At 38.0% G+C, this 24431-nt stretch overlaps 1 protein-coding gene across 2 annotated transcripts in view; it reads left to right on the top strand.

Annotated features, from left to right (window-relative positions):
* SLIT2 (slit guidance ligand 2) overlaps positions 1-24431 on the top strand; it is a 376642-nt gene that overhangs the window by 331540 nt on the left and 20671 nt on the right. For both annotated transcript variants that reach the window (XM_012472405.3, XM_012472408.3), the window contains 4 exons: positions 14555-14648; positions 20279-20416; positions 20996-21236; positions 22877-23007. In XM_012472405.3, the coding sequence (XP_012327828.2) occupies positions 14555-14648; positions 20279-20416; positions 20996-21236; positions 22877-23007 (604 nt within the window). The remainder of the gene's footprint in view (positions 1-14554; positions 14649-20278; positions 20417-20995; positions 21237-22876; positions 23008-24431) is intronic.

The raw sequence follows: 24431 nt of genomic DNA on the forward strand, positions 1-24431 counted from the left end.
AGTAGAGGCCTAGATGCAAACCAATGTCTCATTGGTCCCAAAGCCTGCACTCTGAGGTGGGGGCCTCGGCTGGAGCCTGTCGCTTCTGCCTTGCAGCCTTCTTCCAGGCATGGCTTCTTTTCTATCTCATAATAGCTTATTTCTGATTCATGGTTTATGCCAAATAAGCTTTCCTTCTGCTCTCCTGCTGTCTCTTCAGCTCGCCATGCACAATTGTCCTTATGTAAGGAAAGCTGTATCCACAAAATTCAAGTGCAACCAAGCCATCTATTTTATCTTGACATCAAAAAAGCACCGAATGAATGTCTGTACAACTAATGAATTAATTCCCTCCTGAGAACTAGCGTATCTTTCATCCCATAAGGCAGGTGGTTAGTTTGTGTAGGCAAGGGGAAAAGTTCAGGTATCTCATCCTGGCACGAATATTTATAAACTCTGGGATGACTCTCAGTCTTTATTTTTCTTCTGCGAAACAGGAATAATGATATCTGTCATATCATTCACATAGACATTTGAGAGTAACATGTAACCATGTATAGGAAAACACTTTGAATCGGTAAATGTCTATGCTCCAGAAATATGAAAGGCTGCCCTGCAAGACAGTTTTAAATTTTGCATCATTTAATTCTGACCATCATCACTACAGTGACATGGTTCAGATTTATGTGATGCCATTCCTCATGGCAGAAGAATTCTTACAATTCTTTATTGTAATTTTTTATAAAGAAAATTACCTAAGGTAAATTATGTATAGAATGGAAATTTCTCTCCCCATATCGTTCAGTATTGTCTGTCTATTATTATTGTTACTTAATTTTACTTTGTATGCTCACTTCATATAGAAAGATTTTATTTAGGGATAGGTCTTTGGTCCTCCTTGCCCCCATATACAACTTTGAAACATAAGGAAATACAGAATGCTGAAGAGATCTTGGATTTAGCTGAGTTGGATTTGTAGGTTTTGTGTATATTTTTAGATTTTCGTGATCTCTTAATAACAGTGACTTCTGTTAATTCTGCTTTGAGATGTGTAAGGTCTTTATATCAAGATCATTATAGTTGCAGATATACTTGTGAGCCTCAAATAAGGGAAACGTAAGTTGCTGTTTTTACTAGAGAGACTACTTTGGCAGCCCAATAATATTATGTCATTTGTATTCATCCTCCAACCTTTCAAAGCTTTCTTAAATGCACATGAATCTCAAAAAACATTTTAAAGATCTTGTTTGCTCTTTAGTGAATAGGCAGCGCCCATTGAGCCCAGAACAACAATTTAGTTTAACCAAGTCTTTTTCAAATTTGAATTTATTTATCTATTTTGAAAACGGGGTTAAATATTTTCTAAAGTTTCAGTAGCTGCTGGAATTGGCTATAGTATTTAGCCTCAGTGTTCCAATAAGGAAGTACTGAAAAACACTTCATTTTGTGTTTATTTGGAGAGGTTAAGGTTTTTTTTATTATTATTATTAAATAGTATGCCAGATGTTTATTGAGAAAATATCTTATGCAGGACACCATGCTAAGTATTGAAAGTGATACCAGAATCCATAAAACATTACCCTTGTCTACTGGGCAAACTCTTTGGCTTTGATTCTTTACTGCAAGGGCAGATCAGGTCAAATATTTCTCAGTATGTAACCATCACTTCTCATATCCCAAGAACATTAATAATATAATATAGCCACTTAACTAAAGAAAAACACTCCTTCTGAATAGGAACACAGACCAAGCTCTCTAACAGACTCAAGAAACTCATTTCATATCACTTAGAAAACAAAAATAGGAACCAAAAACTGATTTTCCTTCTTTGAAACATCTTAATATCTATGTTTATAGCATATTTTCTTGAACCTTCCTATTTTGAATTATGATAAACTTGATCTCACGAGGCTTCTCTATGGCAGGATTCTGATGATGTACATGTCCCATTTTGCATATATTTTACACAAAGAGAACATCTGTTAATGGCTAATGTATCTTCAAGAATTCTGGGGCCCTCTGGTGAGTTCCCTATGTTTCTGCACCAAAAACTGGATTTAATTAAGTTTAGAAAAGTTCAGGAAGTCTAGATAGTTTACTTATTATATATTGAAGGTCAATTTATTATTTCCAATTGATAGGACACACTTCAAAATAGTCAACACAAAAAAGAAAGCATCAGATTATTAAAACAGGAATCTTCAGGAAGAGTTGGCTCTTTGAAAACATAAGCAACAGAAACACGCTATGCACAGGAATTCTTTACTTACTGATGGAAATAAAGCCAATTATTGCTATCTCCACTGTTGAGGATACTGAATATTCAGATTAGAGACTGGGCCTCTGCCTGTGTTACTGTGTTGTGGTACCTGGGATTATAACCTTGAGTATGTAACAAATAGGGATGGCCTGGTTTAGCAAAAGAGGAGAAAATGTATATACTTTTGTTTCAGGTCCAACTTAAGCTGCCCTGAGATGACTCCCATAATCTCATCAGCTATATCCACCTGTGCTATAGATCATCAATCTCTCTGCCACACTGCATGCTCTGTAGGAGGAAAGAGAATGTTTCTGTTTATATAAATAAAGAGCAAATGGAAAAACTTTTTAAAATCAGAATTGGATTGAATTTACAAAATTTGGAAATGAGAAGCATTCGGGTCCATTCATCATAACCTTCCTCAAACATGCCACTTAAGTGCTAACAAGTGCAATTTCTTGATAATGGAGCTCATTCTCTCCATCCTCCATTGGAATGGTAATTGTGAGGCATAAAAACATAGTAGGGATATCTGAAAGTCAACAGACTACCCATCTTGTCCCGCCTACAAGGGCGTACCTCGGGCTAGCATCTCAGAACACAAATCTGCTACCAGTTTTTTAATTCTCTCTTTGCTTTTTACGTTTTTCTGTATGTGATCTGGATCTCCATTAACATTTAAAAAGCATTTGCCTGCAAGAAGCAATCAAATAAATGCTATCTTTCCAATTTTTTTTAATCTAGCACCTACTTTGTGCCAGACAATTTACTAGTGAATGCAGTGGGAATGAAGAGATACAAAAATATAATAAAGGTATCCCATGCCCTCAAATAGCATACTTTTAAGAAATTAAATCATATTTATGTTATCCATTAGGTTGCTTATTTTGATATCTTCCTTTGCTGAGCTAAGTCAAAGAGAATAAAATTAGTACATTTATTCAAATCTTTCTTGAGTTGGACTGGTTAAGTTTAGTACTAGAATTCTGGTCCAGTTATCCAGATTGCTGTCCTAAATTTCTTCTTCATTATTATCAATATTAATTATTTCTTATTAGAAAAAAGTTGTTACGAGTTATAGTAGGAATAAAAATGGGCTGCAGTATAAGCTCTAGTACCCTCATCACCTCTTTCATGCATCTCTGATATCCAGAATGGACTCAGATTTTTATCTATTTCAAAGAGAATAATCTAATCTAGTTACATTAGCAGGAGGTAGCAACAGTAGCAAGAGTTATGTGTGCCAGCAACACCATGTACTGTTATCTAAAATTATTTTGTTGTAGACATGCCCAACTTGAATTTAAAAAGCTAACTTTGGGGAAAATTAAATAGAGATACTCAATATCCAGTTAGAGTAAAACAAATTAATATTTTTAACAGTGATCTGAATTGGAAAATTTCAGAAATCTTAATCTGGGGACAACTGACCCACCGTTTTGATAAGCAGGCTTTGAGGACTAAATAAGCCTAGATGAAACATCCTATTGCCCAGATTTCTTCATAGATAGAAAGCAGTTAATAGTCCAGCCAAGGCTGGGCACAGTGGCTCATGCCTGCAATCCCAGCACTTTGGGAGGCTGAGGCGGGTGGATCATGATGTCAGGAGTTAGAGACCAGCCTGGCCAACATGGTGAAACCTTGTCTCTACTAAAAATACAAAGAAAATTAGCCTGCCCTGGTGGTACACACCTGTAATCCCAGCTACTCCGGACACTGAGGCAGGAGAATTGCTCAAACCCAGGAGACAGAGGTTACAGTGAGCCAAGATTGTGCCATTGCACTTCAGCCTGGGTGACAGAGCAAGACTCTGTCTTGGGTTAAAAAAACAAACAACAACAACAAAACAGTCCAGCCAACAATTAACAATTCTTCAAAAATTTCCTCTCTGTAATTAACACAGCTTATTTAGCAAAGAGAACAAATAAGCCATGTTAGTAGAAAAATAGTAGAAAACTAGATGTTGATCTTATTTCTCTAAATTTTCCATATAGTAACTTCTCCAGGGTAACGCTTTGTCATACTCGTCCTTCAATCATGTGCTAGATCTAGCACAAAAAGTTTCTCCCAAACATTGTGTAATGAAAATTAAACTTGAATTCAACTTTTGTTGGTTAAATTAAAAATGTCACTCTGACAGAGTACACATAAACTAATTATATTATAAGTAAATTTATTTTTAAACTATTCTTATTCATTTCAGGAAACATTTAATATTAACTCCCATGGAACATATACTGTTTTCATTATTCAGTCACCAAAAAATTACTATAGTTAAGAATTTTCAACAGTGCTTAATGAGTTAAAGCAGTAGTTTTTAAAGAAAAAGTACATTTAAGAAATATGACAGTATGTGCAGGAAATGGAAATCAAGTGACATATCCTCCACTTGTGATGAGCTTTGATGTTATGACATAATGTGATTTTTTTTTTAGACGAGTTTTGCTCTTTTGCCCAGGCTGGAGTGTAGTGGCATGATCTCAGCTCACTGCAACCTTTGCACCCTCCCCAAGACCCATGTTCAAGCGATTCTCCTGCCTCAACCTCCCAAGTAGATGGGATTATGGGTGCCTTAATATATATATATATAGTTTCTGGCCCAGGTTGGAGTGCAGTGGCATGATCTCAGCTCATTGCAACCCCCACCTCCCAGGTTCTAGTGATTCTTGTGCCTGGTGTCCACCACCACGTCCAGCTATTTTTTGTATTTTTAGTAGAGACAGTGGTTCCCCATGTTGAGCTCAGGTGATCTATCCGCTTCGACCTCCCAGAGTGCTAGGATTACATGAGCCACTGCACCCAGCCAACATAATATAAAGTAATAAAACGTTTTCAAGATGATGATGATTATTATTTGAGATGGAGTCTCACTCTGCTGCCAGGCTGAAGTGCAGTGGTGCAATCTTGACTCACTGCAACTTTCACCTCCTGGGTACAAGTGATTCTCCTGCCTCAGCCTCCCGAGTAGCTGGGACTACAGGCGCGTGCCACCACACCCAGCTAATTTTTGTATTTTCAGTAGAGATGGGGTTTTACCATGTTGGCCAGGATGGTCTTGATCTCCTGACTTCATGATCCACCCACCTCAGCCTCCCAAAGTGCTGGGATTATAGGTGTGAACCACCTTGCCGGGCCTCAAAATTATTTTTATACTTAATGATAGCATATTTATATATGGGTGTGTATATATACATACATAATGATAGTATGTATATGGATGTGTGTGTGTATATATATATATGTATACACATAAGTAGTTAATAATTGCAGCTGTCATTCAGAGTTCAAGATCATTTCCAAACTTGCCATAAAGCTGATGACACAGACATTGGACTCACTTTCTCTTCTTCTGCAAGGCACAGTAGTCTATGTTTCTCTTGCCTTTGCCACCTCTAAGACCTTGAAGAGGAGAATTGTTGTTATTAATTAGATAGCCTGTGTTGCAAGCCCTAACTGCTAACACCAGCTCCCCTTGAACAGAGGAGTAAGTGATTGGACCCAGTCAATCACAACTCACAGTGCTTTGCAGAGAGGCTTCTGGGCACAGCGCAAATGTAGAGCTAATCCACACTACTGTACTCCACTTACATCTTGACTCTCTGGAAGCACAGGGAGCCTTGTCATGGGCCATTCCTTCTCCTTTGTTCACTGCTTATTACAGACTGACTATTGGAGAAGCTCAGAGTCCTCAAAGAAAACGAGACAAAGGAGAGGACAGCCACATGAAATAAAATGAGAGGAAAGAGACATAAAAATGAAAAAAAAAAGGAAAAGGAAGAAATAGTAGCATAAGTTGAATGTTTTATTCCCCACTGTAAACCTGCAGTGATTTGAAATTTACTACCTGTATTGTTTTGCTAAGGCTTCCATAACAAATTACTGCAAACTGGAGGCTTAAACCACAGAGTTTATTGTCTTACAGTTCTGGAAGCTACAGATCTGAAATCAAGGTGTCCATGGTATGGATTCCTGTCGAGGGTTCCTGTCTAGTGGAGTTCTCCCTCTATGCCTGTTTTTCATATCATCTTCCCTCTATGCCTGTCTTTCCTGGCATCCAGGTTTCCCTTTTTGATAACACCAGCCGTATTGGATTAGGGCCTATCCTAATGACTTATTTTAACTTGATTTCCTCAGTAAAAACTCTCTCTCAATATAAGGTCACATTCTGAGGAACAAAAGAACTCAAACATACTGGTTTTTTGTTTGTTTTTTTGAGGGGCACAATTGAATCCTCAATACCACATCACTGTATTTTAATCTCTGTGTTTGCACTAGAAACCTGGTCTTCCTCCAGGGTCTTTATGTCACCAAAAGGTAATTCCCAATTTACATGCCCAAATCATAGACATCCTAGACAACTCCCTCTCTCTTTCCCCGTGTGCTTATCCATCCATCACGAAGTCCCATCTTACTTTGCTTCCTAACCACTGCTTTGGGCCATGTATACCTCCACCCCACCCACTACCCTGCACAAGGGGTCACCTGTCAAGTGCACTTGTATCCCACTTATGCAATTTGCCATCCTCCATTGAAGACAGAGTGTTCTTTTTTTCCTCTTTTTTTTTTTTTTTTTTTTTTTGAGACAGAGTTTTGCTCTTTGTTGCCCAGTCTGGAGTAGTGCAGTGGTGTGATCTCGGCTCACTTTAACCTCTGCCTCCCGGGTTCAAGCAATTCTCCTGTCTCAGCCTCCTGAGTAGCTGGGATTACAGGTGCCAGTCACCACGCCTGGCTAATTTTTGTATTTTCAGTAGAGATGAGCTTTCACCATGTTGGCCAGGATGGTCTCAAACTCCTGACCTCAGGTGATCCTCCCACCTCGGCCTCCCAAAGTACTAGGATTACAGGTGTGAGCCACCGTGCCCAGAGTGCTCTTTTCAAAGTGCAGATATCATCTGACCATGCCCCAACTCAAGACCTTTCAGTGGTAGCCCATTATTGATAGAATTAAGACCTTCAACCCTGTGGCCCCGCCAACCTCTGTGGCTCCTCTGACCCCATGTTTTGCAGGCTCACTCCCCATCTCTCAGGGCTCCTGTTCTTCATGCTGCCTCCTGCAGAAGCCTCTGTCTGAGCTCTTCATTCTCCACATCACCCTTGCTTCGACTCTCAACTCTTCAGAAGAAACTCTATCCTTCTTCAGAGGAAACAGTCCCCTTTCTAGAGCCCCAGAAAATGTTCCTGCTTAGCATTCAGCACAGAGGCAATTTTATACATAGAGCAGTCCCCACATTATCTGCAGGTGATACGTTCCAAGACCCCCAGTAGATGCCTGAAACCACACATAGTACTGAAGCCAGTTGCTGTCAATCAGAACATGTTTCTGTTCATGTCTTTCAACCCACAAACTGAATGCCTTCTCCATCCCAACTAAGCCCTTAGCATGCACACTGGCTGTAACTTTTGCAGTTTGAGGTATGACAGCAAAACTAACACGAATTTCTTTTTTCCTTCTTTATAATTTTGCAGAGTTAGGAGATTCATTTCTACCGTAGATCTTAGCAACCTCAGCGTACAGTTTTTCTTTCTTTCCTTGTTAAGAACTTTCACCTTTTCACTTAAAGGAAGAACTTGAAAGGTTCTTTTTGGCATGTTCAAATTACCGACATCACTACTCTTGCACTTCGGGGCCATTATTAAGTAAAATAAAGTTTCCTTGAACAGGAGGACTGCAATGCCACAACAATAGATTTGATAACTGAGACGGCTTGCAAGTGACTGACGGGCAAGAGGCTTCTCCAGCCGGATAGTCTGGATAGAGATGATTTACGTGCCAGGCGGGATGGAGTGGAATGGCACAAGATTTCACCAAGCTACTCAGAAGGGCATGCAATTCAAGACTTATGAATTGTTTCTGGAATTTCCCATTTAGTATTTTTTGGCCACTGTTAAGAGTGGGTAATTGAAACCACAGAAAACAAAACTGCTGATGAAGGGAGACAACTGTACTTGGGAAGTTTTTGAATTAATGTCTTTCTCCTCCTCCTCTCACACATAAACTCCATGAAAATAGGAATAGTTTGTTGTTGTTGTTGTTTACCGTTGTATTTCTAGCACTGATACAGGTCCCCATACATAGTTGGGACTCAAAATATATAGTGATGTTAAAAATCTGATTTGCCATTATAATTATTTGAAAAAGCCATAGGCAGATCACTCTGTAAGTATCAGGGAAGAACTTTGTAAAAGAGTTCTAAAACTATTTCAGTAGGTATGATAAAAAATTTAAAGAAAAACACAACTTAAGATTTTAGGAAGGAAGTACAAATGAAGGCAATAGGAAAGGCCCCTTTGTGCTTAACGAGGAAGGAGTGTCAGAAACAGTTAGCTTCGGGCTGGACACGGTGGCTCACGCCTGTAATCCCAACACTTTGGGAGGCCAAGGTGGGTGGATCATGAGGTCAAGAGATCGAGACCATCCTGGCCAACATGGTGAAACTCCGTCTCTACTAAAAATACAAAAATTAGCTGGGCGTGGTGGCATGCACTTGTAGTCCCAGCTACTCAGGAGGCTGAGGCAAGAGAATCACTTGAACCCAGGAGGTGAAGGTTGCAGTGAGCCAAGATTGCACCACTGCACTCCAGCCTGGCAACAGAGCAAAAGTCCATCTAAAAAAACAACAACAAAAAAAGAAAGTTAGGTTCATAGATCTAAAATGAAACAGAGGGTCAAGCCAAACTCCAGGTACTAGTTCTCATAAACACTATCAATGTGCATTGAGGTTTGTGCCTCACTGCAATAATACTCACAATATCGGTACCACAGGGGGCTCTGAACACACGCTAACACTTTATTTTTACTGCTGAATGCAATAATGTTGTTTTGTATAGCAAAGCGTGATACTCCCTCTGGTAGTTTGCTATCTGCATTAAACATATCTTCAGAAGCATTTTCCTTTTTATCAAAGAAAAGGGATATTTTAGAGCCACAGTTGACTTGACACATCTTTAATTCCAGAGCCTCAGTTTACGGATGAAGAACTGAGGCCGAGAACAGTAAAATAGTTCTATAACCAGTCAACTCTTGTATATTGAATACAATTGCAGAAGGCCATCTCAGACAGTAACGCAACTAACCAATGTCATTTTCCGCAATAAGAACATTTCCTCCCTGAGGTCTCTTTATGCTGATTCACTCTTCACTCCAGAATATTATCAACTCTGATGCTCCAGCTTTTACTGTTCCACCTAGAAGGTGACCACAACATTTATCATCCAAATCAGGGTAGTTATGTGAGTGCCCAGGGACACTATTGACAATTACCTTGGGACAACAGGTGTAAACCCGGACTATTGTGCAAGCCAGGATGAATGGGCACATTAACACTCCATGACATGTTTCAGAAGAAACACCTTCACAGATGTTCAGTAAGTAGCATTTTATCTCCTCTTCAAGAGTGCATCTGAAACATCATTCCCTTTTAGAAGAGTGGGTATCACTTTTGGCGTGCTCTTTCACAAGTTGTAATGGTGCTACAGTAGGTCATTTCTAGTCCTGCTATGTGCCATACATAACCGACAGACAAAATCAGGAGAAGGCGATCTAAGAAATAGACAAAACTCTGTATCTGGTGACTCACACCTGTAATCTCAGCACTTTGGGAAGCCAAGGCAGGAGGATCACTTGAGCCCAGGAGTTTGAGACAAGCCTGGCCAACATGGTGAAACCCTGTCTCTACCAGAAGTACAAAAAATAGCTAGGCATGATGGTGGGTACCTGTAATTTCACCTAGAGAGGCTGAAACAGGAAAATTTCTTGAGTCTGGGAGGCAGAAGTTACAGTGAGCCAAAATCAAGCCACTGCACTCCAGCCGGAGCAACAGAGCAAGACTTCATCTCAAAAAAAGAAAACCTCTGTAACAAAAAGATTCCTCAGTTTACAGCATATGGCACATTTTCTCAGAAAGTTCTGGCATCCCCATATTGGTTACTAGCAATATTTATTACCAGTTATAGTAAGTCATTTACTAACCTCTCTTATCCTGAAGAGGTAACCGTAGACTCCTGATTGGCCACTCTTTCTCTTCAAAACATACACAACCAACATATATACATACACTCAGAATGCTTTAACTTCTTATCAACAAGAGATGAAAACTAGAATCAAAATGAAAACTAATTGGCTCATTTGATCAAAAGTGAAATCACAAATGCCAGGCAATGCTTGTGTTCTACACTATTGGGAAATTTTAAGGGTCCATGGCCAAAAATAAATAAATAGGGTTTCCTTTGGAGAAATGGGTTAAAGCCAGGTCGTGGAGTCAAGGCTTGTCTAGGCTCCCATCTCTTGAGAGGCTCATGGGCACCAACATTTACCCTATATTCAAACACATTGCCCTAAACCATTCCAGTGGATTGACTTATCTTTCTTGATGTCAGTTTAAACCTATTAAGGCCTGCTTATAAGGTAATCAATTGCAACACTAACTCTGTATAGTTGAATAAAGAATATTTTCAGTTTCCCTCTTTGTCACCTTACACTTTATCATCTCCAGAAGGGAGGCAGCCTTTGACAGTATTATCTCAGGCCCTGAGCCATCACGAAAGCAAACTCAATTCCCCTGTTTTTCATTATTTTTCCACTAACTCAGTACTAGCTCTGACTACCCTTACAGCAAAAATAAAAACCAAGTAAAAATGGCATCATGTCCTCATGATACTGTGAGGTTTGGGGGAACTTTTCAATATTAGTAACTAAAAATACATTAGCTCACTAATGTTAGTCATTTTATCTCTATTCTTCCCGGAAAGCCAATGCAGCTTTTAGCTATCCAATTTCCTCTTACTGGTTGAGAAGTAGATACGCAGTCCAGTATTTGTCTAATGAGCTTGCTAAGTTTCCCATCTTATTTTGAGTTCCTGAATCTCACCACTGTTGCCCCATTTTGAAAGCTGCCCTACCCTCAAGTATAGCAGAATCCAGTATAATTAAGGAAAATTAAAGAAAGAGTCCAATGAAAACATTTATGTTAATATTTAGTCAGGAAAAATTTACAGTAAAGTTTAAAGAGAATAGCATAAGCTATGTTATTACTAATCATGAGTGAGTAATTAAGTAAAAAATTAAACACATTTTTAAAGTCTAAAATGAAATCCAACTTGATTACAGGTCAACAAGATAGAGCTCTTGCCTTAAAAAGCCTTAAAAAGCATGATTCTTCCTTTTAATAACTATTGTTTGAGTATGTCAGCATGCCACACTCCGGAAAAAACACAAAAGCAGATGTGGCAAGGGTTCTGCCCTAAGTGATTTTACAGTCAAGGAAAGGGAATCAGATAAACACAGGTATTATAAAATGCACACATAAAAGTGCAACCCTAACACTTGACCTTATATGATTGTAATTAATATTAAGTGACTGCGCATTTATACAATGTCTAAAACTGTCTGACATATAGTAGTAAGCACGATATAAATGCTCATTAAGTACATAAACAAATGTATGCAATATATATGCCATAAGATAGGCACATCAAACACGATATAAAATTAGAGATAGATAAGAAATAGTTGAAAAGATCTGGCATGATTCCATAAAAAAGGGACATACAATGGTTGAGAAAAGTGACAGCAGAATTATGAAAGGATGTTATTAAAGCAAAAGGAGAAACCATTAGCCCAGGTGACATGAATGTAGGGTGGAAGATTGGTCTCTAAAAGCAAGTTAGGCAGTAATGGGATGCAGAAAATGTTTTTGTAGCCTCATAATGTGTGGTGATAATAAATAAAATCAAATCTTTTTTTTTTTTTTTTGAGATGAAGTCTCACTCTTGTCACCCTCCACCTCCTAGGTTCAAGCAATTCTCCTACCTCAGCCTCCCGAGTAGCTGGGATTACAGGCACCTGCCACCACGCCCGGCTAATTTTTGTATTTTTAGTAGGGACAGGGTATCACCAAGTTGGCCAGGCTGGTCTCGAACTCCTGACCTCAGACAATCCACCTGCCTTGGCCTCCCAAAGTGCTGGGATTACAGGTGTGAGCCACTGCACCTGGCCAAAAATCAAATCATTTTTAAGTCATCAACCTATCTTACTGAAGTCAGGTATATAGCTATGCAAAGGTCAGAGAAGTATCATATAGCATCTCAATAATGATAATTATTGCTATTTTGCTACTTTTATAGAGATAAGGAATACTTGACATTGTTGTAGTTTTATATGTTCAAGTTGGCATGCTTAGTCTTAACGCTGTTGTTTGGAGATTTAACAATGTGATTAGCTAACAGTTTCTTAGAACTTTGTCCTGGCTCACTCCTTTCTGTTATCAAGTCTATGGAGAAATTTCTTGTAGACAAGGCTCAACTCTCGGTTTTATTTTTTTAGAGATGAAATTCACTGTCTCTGCTCTTTCCTAGCTCAGACTTTCTCTGCTGGTAGATTGGGAACAGATTAGGTGCAGAATCCATTACATTCACCCTTGTACGTCCAGCATCTCTAGCACAACATCATATAGTAAATCCTCATGGACTGTGACTTAGATTGGATGAACTGGGTTGGAATGCATCAGAGTAAATAAGGAATAAAACATTTCCCTTTATTATAATTTTAAAACAATTTCTTATTTAGGTGTAAAGTGAAAAATATATAAAACGGCATTTATTATGTATCTCAAATGGTCCTTCTTTACCATCGATTTTTACAAACTGTCTTGGATAGATACTACTATAAACAGCCTGTATCTCCACCAGATAGATTTGATTAGAAACTGAAAGTGATTTCATCATAGTAAGCTGATAAAATATGATGAATGCATTTCTCAAGGTATCCAACCTAGAGTAATAGTAATTGAAATTGCAAGCTTTAAATAAAACCTGTTTAAAAATAGCTCATCTGCATATGTTGCTAAAAATCGTTTGTATCCCAGAAAACTTGCAGAAGTTTATGAGACTTTCAGTGCAATCAGTTCTTTTTAAGAGACAGATAAAAACTAACATCATATACCAGATTGATGTAATAACTAGATGAATACATTTATTAATTTGCATCATGGAAAAAGCCCTTGAAGCCTAAATAATATGCCACATTTAGTTGTCAAGCAATGATTTCTACTCACTAGTGGTGTAATACTTTAAAAGGATCATTTTGTAACAAAGGAGTGCTGTTATAAGGTGCACACTCCTGAAATTTTAACCAGTGCTGTTATAAATGATAGTTTTAGTAGTTTCCCAGAAATGAACAGCTGCCTATAGATGTGTCATTTTATTTGTCCACTTGTTGCATATAAAACAATTTGAAAGTAGAAGTAAAGTAGAAAAAGTAAAAAGAACTTACAGTGTATTATGTAAGTTAATATACATTATATATATGAATACCTTTCCAGTCATCTTAACACCTTACACAACAATTGGGAAAGTCTTCTAAATGAAAATTACATTTGGTCTAATATATCTGAAATAATAACCATGTTATTTGTAACAGAAGAAATTTTCTAAAGAAATGATCAGTCATGTGATTCAACAAAGCGTACCTAGAATCTGCGTGGTTATGCCTTCAGCTCTCATTTGTTGATAGAAGTTCTATTTCATGAGCTAGCTGACTTTCCTAGAAAAAATATATGCTCTCTCTCGCTGGATTGATTCTCCTTTTATTTTTTCTTTCTATCTCAGAGGATGTGGCTCTAAGAAGTATTCTGTTGAGCTGTGGAAATGGTTCATAAGACAGAAACAAAGTGTTTTTCTTTTAGACTTTTAAGACTAGAGACTAGGAAGATTTGAGAATTTTTTTTTCAAACATAAAACTATAGAATAAGCCAGAAAAAAAAGGGTACATATGGAATAATTTCTTTTATGTCAACCTCAAAAACAGTCACAACTAGCCTATTGATGGTCTTGTCATGATAGTGGTCCCTTCGTGGGGACGGCGGGGAAGGCATCTGGGATGCTGGTACCTGGTGTGTTTCTGGATGTGGGTGCTGGTGACCTGAGTGTGTTCAGTTTGTGAATAATCATTAGCTATTCATTTATCCTTTGGGTCTATACTACTATATCAAGAAAAAAAATCCAAAATAAACAACAGGAATGAAAAGCATTCAGATTTCCTTTTCCCAATTCCTGTAATATATTTGGAAGGGGTCCATATTAGTCACAGATCACAATAGTCCTGTTGTCCAAAATCACAACACTATTTAGCAGCAGAACCAGAACTGGATAATGGAACATCTGGCCCCATGCCTTGTGGCTTTGGTTTTGGGTTTGTTGCTTTGTTTTTTTTAAATCAAAATCTGCCCTAACCTCTAAGACCCATGACAATGACACAGTGTGCTGGCAGGAAGCCTGTTGACCTTTTTTTATGAGCGAAAGCTGTTTGCCATGTTGCAGGTGAGCTGTGTGAGGAGAAGCTGGACTTCTGTGCCCAGGACCTGAACCCTTGCCAGCATGACTCCAAGTGCATCCTAACTCCAAAGGGATTCAAGTAAGTCAAAAGCGGCCTTTTGGCTCACGGTCAGGGTAGGGGATGCGTTATTTGAGGAGCCCTTCTTCTCCTTCATCCTTAGCTTCACACCTCTGCTCAGGATTAAAGGAACCTATTCAGTAGTATCAATGAAATTTTTTAATTGTTCATATACAGTTTGGACTTTTTGTTTAGTACACTGAAGAAAAATGAAGGCCAGGCATGATGGCTCATGCCTGTAATCCCAGCACTTTGGGAGACCAAGGCAGGAGGATCACATGGTCAAGAGGTCAAGACCATCCTGGCCAACATAGTGAAACCCCATCTCTACTAAAAATACAAAAATTAGCTGGGTGTGGTGGCACATGCCTTTAGTCCCAGCAACTCAGGAGGCTGAGGTGGGAGAATCGCTTGAACCCGGGAGGCGGAGGTTGCAGTGAGCTGAGACCTCGCCATTGCATTCCAGCCTGGGTGACAGAGTGAGACTCCATCTCAAAAAAAATAAACAAATAAACAAAAAAAATAAATAAACAAAAGAAGAAGTATTTTCTTTTCATCCATGATTTTTTTGTGTGTGTGTGAAGTCACTTATGACACTGAGCAGCCTTTGAAAATACTTACCAAAATTTATTTGAAGGCCCATCCAGTGACATTTGTAATATCTTCCAGATGCTTCATTATCTGAAGGTAAGTCTGTGGTAAAATAGAGAATTTAATTTTAATGGAACTGAAGATGTTATAGTCTAAAACAATAATTTCACTCTCCAAGATGAGAAAGATAGAATGACCATATGTCTCAGGCTGACTCAGAGAGTCCCAGGCTATGCCTGTGAGGGTCACTGTAATTATTGATAGTTCCTTTTCCATCTTAAATATTTTTTGCATGAAGTGATAAAGCATTATAACCACGCTAAGTGTACAACCTCAAGTGAACACAGAACTTCAAAAATCACTTCTTTTTTCCTCCCCAGCAATATCCCTGAAATATGTTTACTATCAAATGATGTGGTTCCTTTGCCACCATCCTGAAATATTTTAAGGGTCTTTCAACAGCAACTTCTCTTTTTAGAGCTGGCAGTAGTTTAGAGATCATCTAGTCCAAATTCTCATTTTAAACATGATGAAACCATGGCTCACAGAGGTTAGTTGACTGTCCAGAGATCTTAAGATTATTTATTTGCAGAGCTAGAGCTAGGATTTATACTTTCCAGTTGGGTGATTTTTTACTCTGTGTTACCTATAAGAAGTTTTATAGTTTATTAACATTACAGTTGGTTTTGTATAGCAAATAAGCCGGATTCTTAGGAATTACACAGTCGGGTACAGGAGTTGAGCTGTGCTTACTTCGGACAACTAGCAAACAGCATTGTTGTTACTTCAAACAATACTTACTGAGTGCCTGCCATGGCCAGAGCACATGGTAATAATACCATCTTATGATTTGTAGTCCTTTATAGCTATTCACCTTCACTTACTTCATCTTCTTAGTGAAATGACCCAAGCTCAATTGCCATAGGATTCAGAGAATTAACAATCACTCAGGTCAGGATGAATTTTATAAGAGAAGATGGGATTTGAACTGGATTGCTAAGATATTTATACTTACTGAACAGATTATCAGATATTTTAAGTTGGGTGGGAGAGTGGGGTCAGAATCGTCAGATCCTCACTGCTTTTCAGATATCAATCTAAATTAAATATTTATTCTCAAGCTTTCTTTTGACAATGTGCTTTTACTTTAATTTGGTTTAAAATCCAAAACTGTAGAATACGTAGATACAGTTGTAGCACCTCCAGATTCCATACGATGTCTTTTTGAAAAAGGAAATAATAAATTTGATTCTATTTTGCATTATACTTTAGTTTACAACCCTATGCAAAAACCCAATGTTATTTCATTTTCACTTTATACAAAATTCTACATTATATTTTATTGAACCAAACACTGTAGGTAAGTTGTTTTTAGTCCTCATGTCAATGGTACGCTCACAATTTAATTTGGCAAATTGAAAACACATCACTTACATAATAAATATCATTTATTAAAGAAATTAGCCAGTAAGGCAAGTTTTCCAGAACTGCTCATCTGCTGAACAGATTTCACAAGACTTTGTGCACTGTAAATATAAGATAAAGTCTTAGTAAGACTTAATTGAAACCATTAAAAAATAAGTAAGTTTGTCTACAAAAAGACTAATCCTTAATTAAATGTCTCCTTTCACTACCAAATAGATTGGACACTCTTGAAAGCGCATTTTGCTGCATTATGGACCAACTGATTGGAAACCCACTGTTTTCAGTCATGATTCGTGAGCTTGTTTTGTAGCTGTATGTGTGTTTAGCAGAAAACAGGTTAAGTCAGTGTGTGTGCTATTGCTCCTGACTTATAAATGATTGCACATTGTGGGAAAGGTAGCTGCAGAAAGAAAATAGACTTAAAAACCAAATGAAGTGAAACTGCTAAAGAAAATTTCTACTGACAAATGTTGTTTAGACAAGTTATACTTTGTTACTTCAACTTCATTTTCTTATTACTAAGCTAACAGAACTGGTTTTACTTTTATCGCTTTATTATATACCTCATAAATCTCCCAAATTGCTTTGAGATATTTTTAGACTATGATACACCATAAGCAGTATTTTCAAACATGCATCTTATGTAGCCAGCTTTTGGGCTTCTAAACAGTGTGTTTTATATTCTTTGCTTCTTCCTCCCTCCTCTCAAATAATAGAATTGAAGGAATGTGATAGGTTTTATTGATAATGCAAACTAAGGAATTCTTATTTAAATTTTTTCTTTCTGTTTTGAAACTCAGTCTGAGGAGCAAAAGAAAGACAAAAATGTTGGACATAATGTAGCTCCAAGCTCTCATGGTCTTGAAAAATAGTATTTGGAGAGAAGAGAATATAAAATAGCTCTTAGACAGCCACTGTGGTGGATGTGTGGTTCTCTTATCTTTCACTTTGATTTCTTTTTTCAGATAAATAATTCAGAGTGTTTCAAAGCATTTCTTCTTTCTTTTAATGCTTGGCACTTCAACGGCTCCACTCGCATTGACATTGATGGAAGTTCTCTTCTCGGGCCTTGTCCATCTATTTGAGAATGTATATGGCCACTTAGGGTCTATTTAACTTCAGACTTGTTGTTTACTTTGCTTTGTTATGATTTAGCATTAAAACCAACTGGCTGAAAAGCAAGCATGCTTATGCAGTGAGCTCATTTTATTTCTTAATTCATACATTCAGAGCTGAAAGTCTGTTTGCTACTCTTAGAGGCTATATACTCGCATTTGTTTTAATTCATCCACTCTCCAGTAACTCTCAAATCCTGATTTTGCATTTTCAGACAAAACCTTTAGCATTCAATAATGCCATGTTCACTTGGGTGTTTTTAATTATCCTTCAAATACTAATAGCTTTGAAATACAAAAGTGGACAATTAGTACAGACTAAACCCAAAAAACTTTCATAGAATTATAAAGATGTATATAGAGAATTATTCTAAAAAACAGCCATTTATAGATCATGCTTCATATATAAAAAGTATACTAATTACTTTACACATAGTTGCGTTTAATCTTTAAACGGGTGAGGTGGAATTATATACATGTTGAAGATGAGGAAAAGAACACTTACAGAGATTAAGTAATTTAGTCAAGATTATGTACACCTTATGCTAAGTGAAATAAGCCAGACATAGTAAGACAAATACTGGATGATCTCACTTATATGTGGAATTTTAAAATGTCAAACTTATAGAAAAACAAATTAGAAGGGTGGTTACCAGGAATTGGGGTGAAGATGAGAGGATGTTGGTCAGTGGCACACATTTTCAGTTAGAAGATGAAAAATAAGTTCTAGAGACCTAATATCACAGCATGGTGACTATAGTTAATAATACTGTATTATATACTTGAAATTTGCTAAGAGGAGCAGATCTGAAATATTTTCACCACAAAAGAAAAAAGGTAACTATGTGAGGTGATGGATATGTTAATCAGCTAGACTGCAGTAATTATTTCACAACGCATGTATGTATAAAATATCACCATGTACATCTTTAAAATATAATGATTTTAGTTTTCAATTATACCTCATTAAATCTGGAATAAAGTTGATAACATACACTTAAGAATGAAGCCAGGATATAATTGCACCACTGCACTCCAGCCTGGGGGACACAGTGATACTCCATCTCAAAAAAAAAAAAAAGAATGAAATCAGGGTACAAACACAGTTCTGTATACCTGCAAAGCCTGAATTCTGCAGAGCTAAGTTATAGTTTTCTGATATATACATATATATATACACACATACATATACACATACATATATATACATATTTATGTATATGTGTGTGTGTGTGTGTGTGTATATATATAGTCAGTGAACTCTCTCTTAAACGCAAAACACAAACACTCTTGGAAGCCAATGTATAAACCTAATAAATCACAACAGCAGAGTGTTCAGGAAATGGTGGGAGGGTAGAGGGAGGCTTCCAGAAGCCCCTCCTCATTTATGGCCATACCTGTAGGGGTTCCATGGACCCCTGTAGGTCTACAATGCAGTTTGAAAACTGCTGCACGCACCACACTGCCTTTCTTCACGCAGTTATAAAGTCCTGCATCCTTGGTATCATAACTAGAGATCCCGGTGGTCAGCGCTAGAGAAGCGCAGGTTGAAAGGGATCCTGCAGAATAAATTAGCCAACAGCATAGTTCAGGGGTTAGAAATACAAGCTTTCTTGTCAGATTGCTTGAGTCTGATTCCTGGTTGTGGCACCTAGAAGTTGAGTGTTGGGGGCAAAGTACTTTACCTCTTTGTTCCTTAGTTTCCTCACCTGTGGACTGGGTGAAATAAAACCACCAATGTCACAGGACCGTGGAGAGGATTCAGTGAATCCATTGATGCCAGGTGGTTAGAGCAGGGCCAGAGAAAGTGTGCAGTGGTTGTCAGCTGTACTATTACTCCTGGTTCTTCACCATCAGTGCAGCCAAGACCCTTTACCACCATGGTGAACAAACTGAAAACTGTCCGTGGGATCGGCCCCGTGAATTTTGTATCAGTTCCTCTATCCTGACCCATTTTGTCATTCCCGTTCTTCTATCATTATTATCTGGATTCATTGTGAATTAGGGTATTTATATTTGCTTTTCTTAAAGTAATACTTTTTCTGATGTATCTAGTCTCTGTTGTAAAATTAAAAATGTTAAACATTTTTTTAAATATGTTTAATATTCCCAGAAAAGTTTACAGCATAGCTCTTTTATAATCTCAATGATCAAATGAATTAAGCCAAACTGAAAATATAGGGCACTGTAAGCAAACAAAATGGAGAGAAAGACAGGAAGGAAGAGGAAGGAGAGAGAGGGAGGGAGTCACCCCGCTGCATTATCCTGTTCTTATTTGGACTGTGGTCGCTCACTATCATCAAGGAGATAAAATCACTATTTCTCTGGTAGATCACAGTGATAGAACATGGGATACGCTGCAGAACAGTTCTAATTTCTAGGTTTCCATTAATGTGGGGGCTCTATGAGCCTATTGTAAGTACGCATTTTAAAGATGATGTCATTGTATCTAGATAAAATGACTGGTTTACTTATTTTGGCTCAGTTGGGATTGAAACCATTACCTGCTTGTTCAAACAGATGTGACTGCACACCAGGTTACGTAGGTGAACACTGCGACATTGATTTTGACGACTGCCAAGACAACAAGTGTAAAAACGGAGCCCACTGCACGGATGCAGTGAATGGCTATACGTGCATATGCCCCGAAGGTTACAGGTAAAAGCAGAAATGAATAAGACCTAGTATTCAATAAGACCTAGCACAACAGGGTGACTGTAGTCAGTAATAGTGTAATGGTATGCTTTAAAATATTTAAAAGAGTATAACTGGATTGTATGTAACACAAAGGATAAACACTTGAAGGGATGGATACCCCATTTTACATGATGTGATTATTATGCATTGCATGCCTGTATCAAAATACCTCTTGTCCCTCATCAATGTATACACTTACTAGGTACCCACCAAAATTAAAATAAAAAAACTCTAAGACAAAAAGTAGAACTTATAGAAGCAAAGAGTAGAATGAGGGACCAGGGAGCCGGGGAGAGGAATGACGTTTGGGGAGATGTTGGTCAAAAGGTACAAAGTGTCATTTAGACAGGACGAGTAAGTTTGAAATATCTATTGTACAGCACAGTGATGATTTTGATTAACAGTTAAGAATATGTGAAAACTGGAAAAACAAAGAAATGCACATTTATAATATAGAGTTAGGTCAAACAGGTCTCAATTCAGATTAGCAATTAGGTAAATACTATTGTATTAACATATTTTTTTCTCCTTATTCTTCAGTGGCTTGTTCTGTGAGTTTTCTCCCCCCATGGTCCTCCCTCGTACCAGCCCCTGTGATAATTTTGATTGTCAGAATGGAGCTCAGTGCATCGTCAGACTAAATGAGCCAATATGTCAGTGTTTGCCTGGCTATCAGGGAGAAAAGTGTGAAAAATTGGTCAGTGTGAATTTTATCAACAAAGAGTCTTACCTTCAGATTCCTTCAGCCAAGGTTCGGCCTCAGACGAATATCACACTTCAGGTAAGAGAGCTCTCTCTATCAAGAGGTGATTTGATCTTAAAATTCAGCTTCAAAGAATAAACATTTGTGGTAGCTTGTGAATGATTGATAGTATGTCTTAAATACACAGTTAAAAACAGAAAATGCTCCTTGTGTGGACAGCGTTAGTAATTATTCTCTTCAACATTTGTGTTTTCAAGACAAAATGAAAACCACTTTTATTCATTACTTGATAAGCAGACAGTAGAAACAAATATGTCTTTTTGTTTTAAAGACATTTTATTAATTTACTTTTATGACTCTGCAGTTCAGCCTCTGCACAGGGGGATGCTTTTCTTAGGAAATCTGCAGCTAGGAAGAGTGCAGCTGAGAAAGAACACCTGAATTCAACCAACACCTTTTTTTTTTTTTTGAGATGGAGTCTTGCTTTGTTGCCAGGCTGGAGTGCAGTGGCACGATCTTGGGCTCACTGAAACCAACGTCTCTCAGGTTCGAGTGATTCTCCTGCTTTAGTAGAGACAGGAGTTCACCATGTTGGCCAGGATGGTCTCAAACTCCTGACCTCATGTGATCTACTCGCCTCGGCCTCCCAAAGTGCTGGGATTGCAGGTGTGAGCCACCGCACCTGGCCAACCAGCACCTTTTAGTCTTCACCCAGAACTTTGAAGAATTGACATGAAATTAACAAACTCAAATTTTAACTCTTTCCACCAACTCACTGTGTACCTTTGATCAAGTCATTCATATCCCTATGGAAGAAGCTGCAGTAGGTTAGGGATAAATAAATATAGTGTACATGGGGCAAATTAGGTCTACTTTTTTTTTGTTTTTTTTTTTTGAGACGGAGTTTCGCTCTTGTTACCCAGGCTGGAGTGCAATGGCGCAATCTTGGCTCATGCAACCTCCGCCTCCTGGGTTCAAGCAATTCTCCTGCCTCAGCCTCCTGAGTAGCTGGGGTTACAAGCACCATGCCCAGCTTACATATTTGTTTTATCTGATAAATGACTTAGCCAATTTCCTATAGATGCCACCCCCACTTTTTTTTTTCTGTTTTACACTGATATTCTAGTGAGAGACAGGGGGTCCTTTTGAGATCAGGAAGAAGAGAATCCTGGAAGGCTTGAGTTTCTACCTTCCAGTGTTTACCCTGCCAAATTGTTACGAGAACTGCACAATGAGGTTGGGGCTTAGGTCTTAACTTACCTAATTAATCCTTTAAAAGCCAAACAGGGACGAAGAGCAGGATAAAAACAAAGATTTCCCCCTACACATGGCATAACTGTGAAGAATCTTTTTTTAATGTGGGAATATAAAAATCCATCCTTGACAATGTAGTCATTTTCACAGGTGCTATAAATAAAAACAGGAGCAAAAGGAGTAAGTTAGTGAAAATCTCCAGCAAAGAAAGTTCTAAACATGTCCAACACGCTTACTTGAGGATTCCTTATTGTCCTTTTTAAGTTTCTTTATGGATTTATTTGCAACAAAGCAATTTAAGAACAAGTCACCTTTCAAGTAATAATTTCAGCATTATTTTCTCATAGCCATCAGGAAAACATAAACCATAGTAAAACCTCTTGACCTCACTTGGCAGTCTCTTTCTGATGAAATATGTTTGGCTGTCTACACATCTTGGTAATGCCAAGGTCACTTTCTACTAGATTGCCACTGATGAAGACAGCGGAATCCTCCTGTATAAGGGTGACAAAGACCATATCGCGGTAGAACTCTATCGGGGGCGTGTTCGTGCCAGCTATGACACCGGCTCTCACCCGGCTTCTGCCATTTACAGGTGAAGATCTCAGTTACGGGTAAAGGTGAAAAAAACTGCTTAATGAAGAACTGCTTCTCCTTTATTATTTTGTTATAAGGAGGAGAGAGACTAAGTTGGCTCCTGCAGGACTTAGGATGAGGGCGTTAGTGAGAGACCTGGCGGGAACAGAGGGCATGCTCAAATTGGATAGTTTGAGGAGGGATTTGTAAGGGGACTGCTATGCACCAAGAGGTGACTGGGATAGTACAGTAACCTGGGGCTGGAAACAGGGATGCGGAGAGGTTTTGCTACCCATATGTCTGAAGGATCAAGGGGAGGGAGCAACTCATGCTTTGTAAAGGCTTTGTAGAGAGGCTTGCCTGCCAGGAGCCGGGACCTTTAACAGAGGTTTGCAGTAAGCTCTCAAGGAAACAACCAGCTTTTGAAATAAACAACTTCACTCTCTTTCTTCCCAAAAATGTCCTGTCTGTGTTCCCCACCGGCCACACTGCATGGTAGGAAAGAAGGAATCTACAGACTCTAGCAATGTAGCTTGCACATGCGCTTTTCAGGGCTCAGAGTTGGGTAAAGAAAGCTGGAAGGCAGCTCCAGATAATCAAATGAAGATACCCAGCACTGTAACTTCAGGTTGCCAGTCATACTTCACACATTTATTGAGCACCTACTGTGTGCCAGACCTGCCCTGAGCTTTAAGGAACACAGCCCCTGCTCATTTTTAACTTACACAGAATAAGCAAATGGATTCATATAGTCTTGTCATAGGGCGTCTTGACTGTTAGTTTTGGAAGTTTTCTAATGATGTAGTGATATTAATGATATACTGGAGACATGCTGTTCGTGGGGTATAAATTTTAGTGCTCCTTGCATAAGACTAACTACTAGAGCCCCTCTGTTGGAACCTAACACCAATTCCCTAACGTCCTGCAGACCATTTAGCTAGTTAATTTTTTTACATGTGGAAATTCGCCCTTTAGAGAAGGGGTCACAAACTCCTAAACAATCAGTTTTTCCAGATAAGTAACATAAATGATTAAACAGGTTAAATGCAAGAAAATAATATGCTCTCACCCTTTTATTCTGTAAAAGATCTAAATTTTTAGATAGGTGTTGTTTGATCACAAATAGCCTTGATGTTGCAATATAAAAGAAGTGGTTGTGACTGGAATTAACCAAAAGTAAATATTTGTCATTTTATTAATACATATTAATTATATATTATTTTTATATTAAGAAAATTAATAATATAAGAAAAAATAAAGGAAGGAAGCAATGAAGAAAAAAGAAAAACAGGAAGGAAATGTGAGAAAGAACGAGTATCAAAGGAAATGAATATAAGCACTCATGTTTTCATGTATTTGCTTAAAGAAAAACTAGACATAGAAAAGAAGAAATAGAAACATTATTTCTTCATGAATACCATTTTATATCACTTTGATTTTTGA

This window comes from Aotus nancymaae, unplaced genomic scaffold (assembly GCF_030222135.1).
Source record: "Aotus nancymaae isolate 86718 unplaced genomic scaffold, 86718_ANA_hifiasm-v0.15.2.pri h1tg000006l, whole genome shotgun sequence".
NCBI classification, from domain to species: domain Eukaryota; kingdom Metazoa; phylum Chordata; class Mammalia; order Primates; family Aotidae; genus Aotus; species Aotus nancymaae.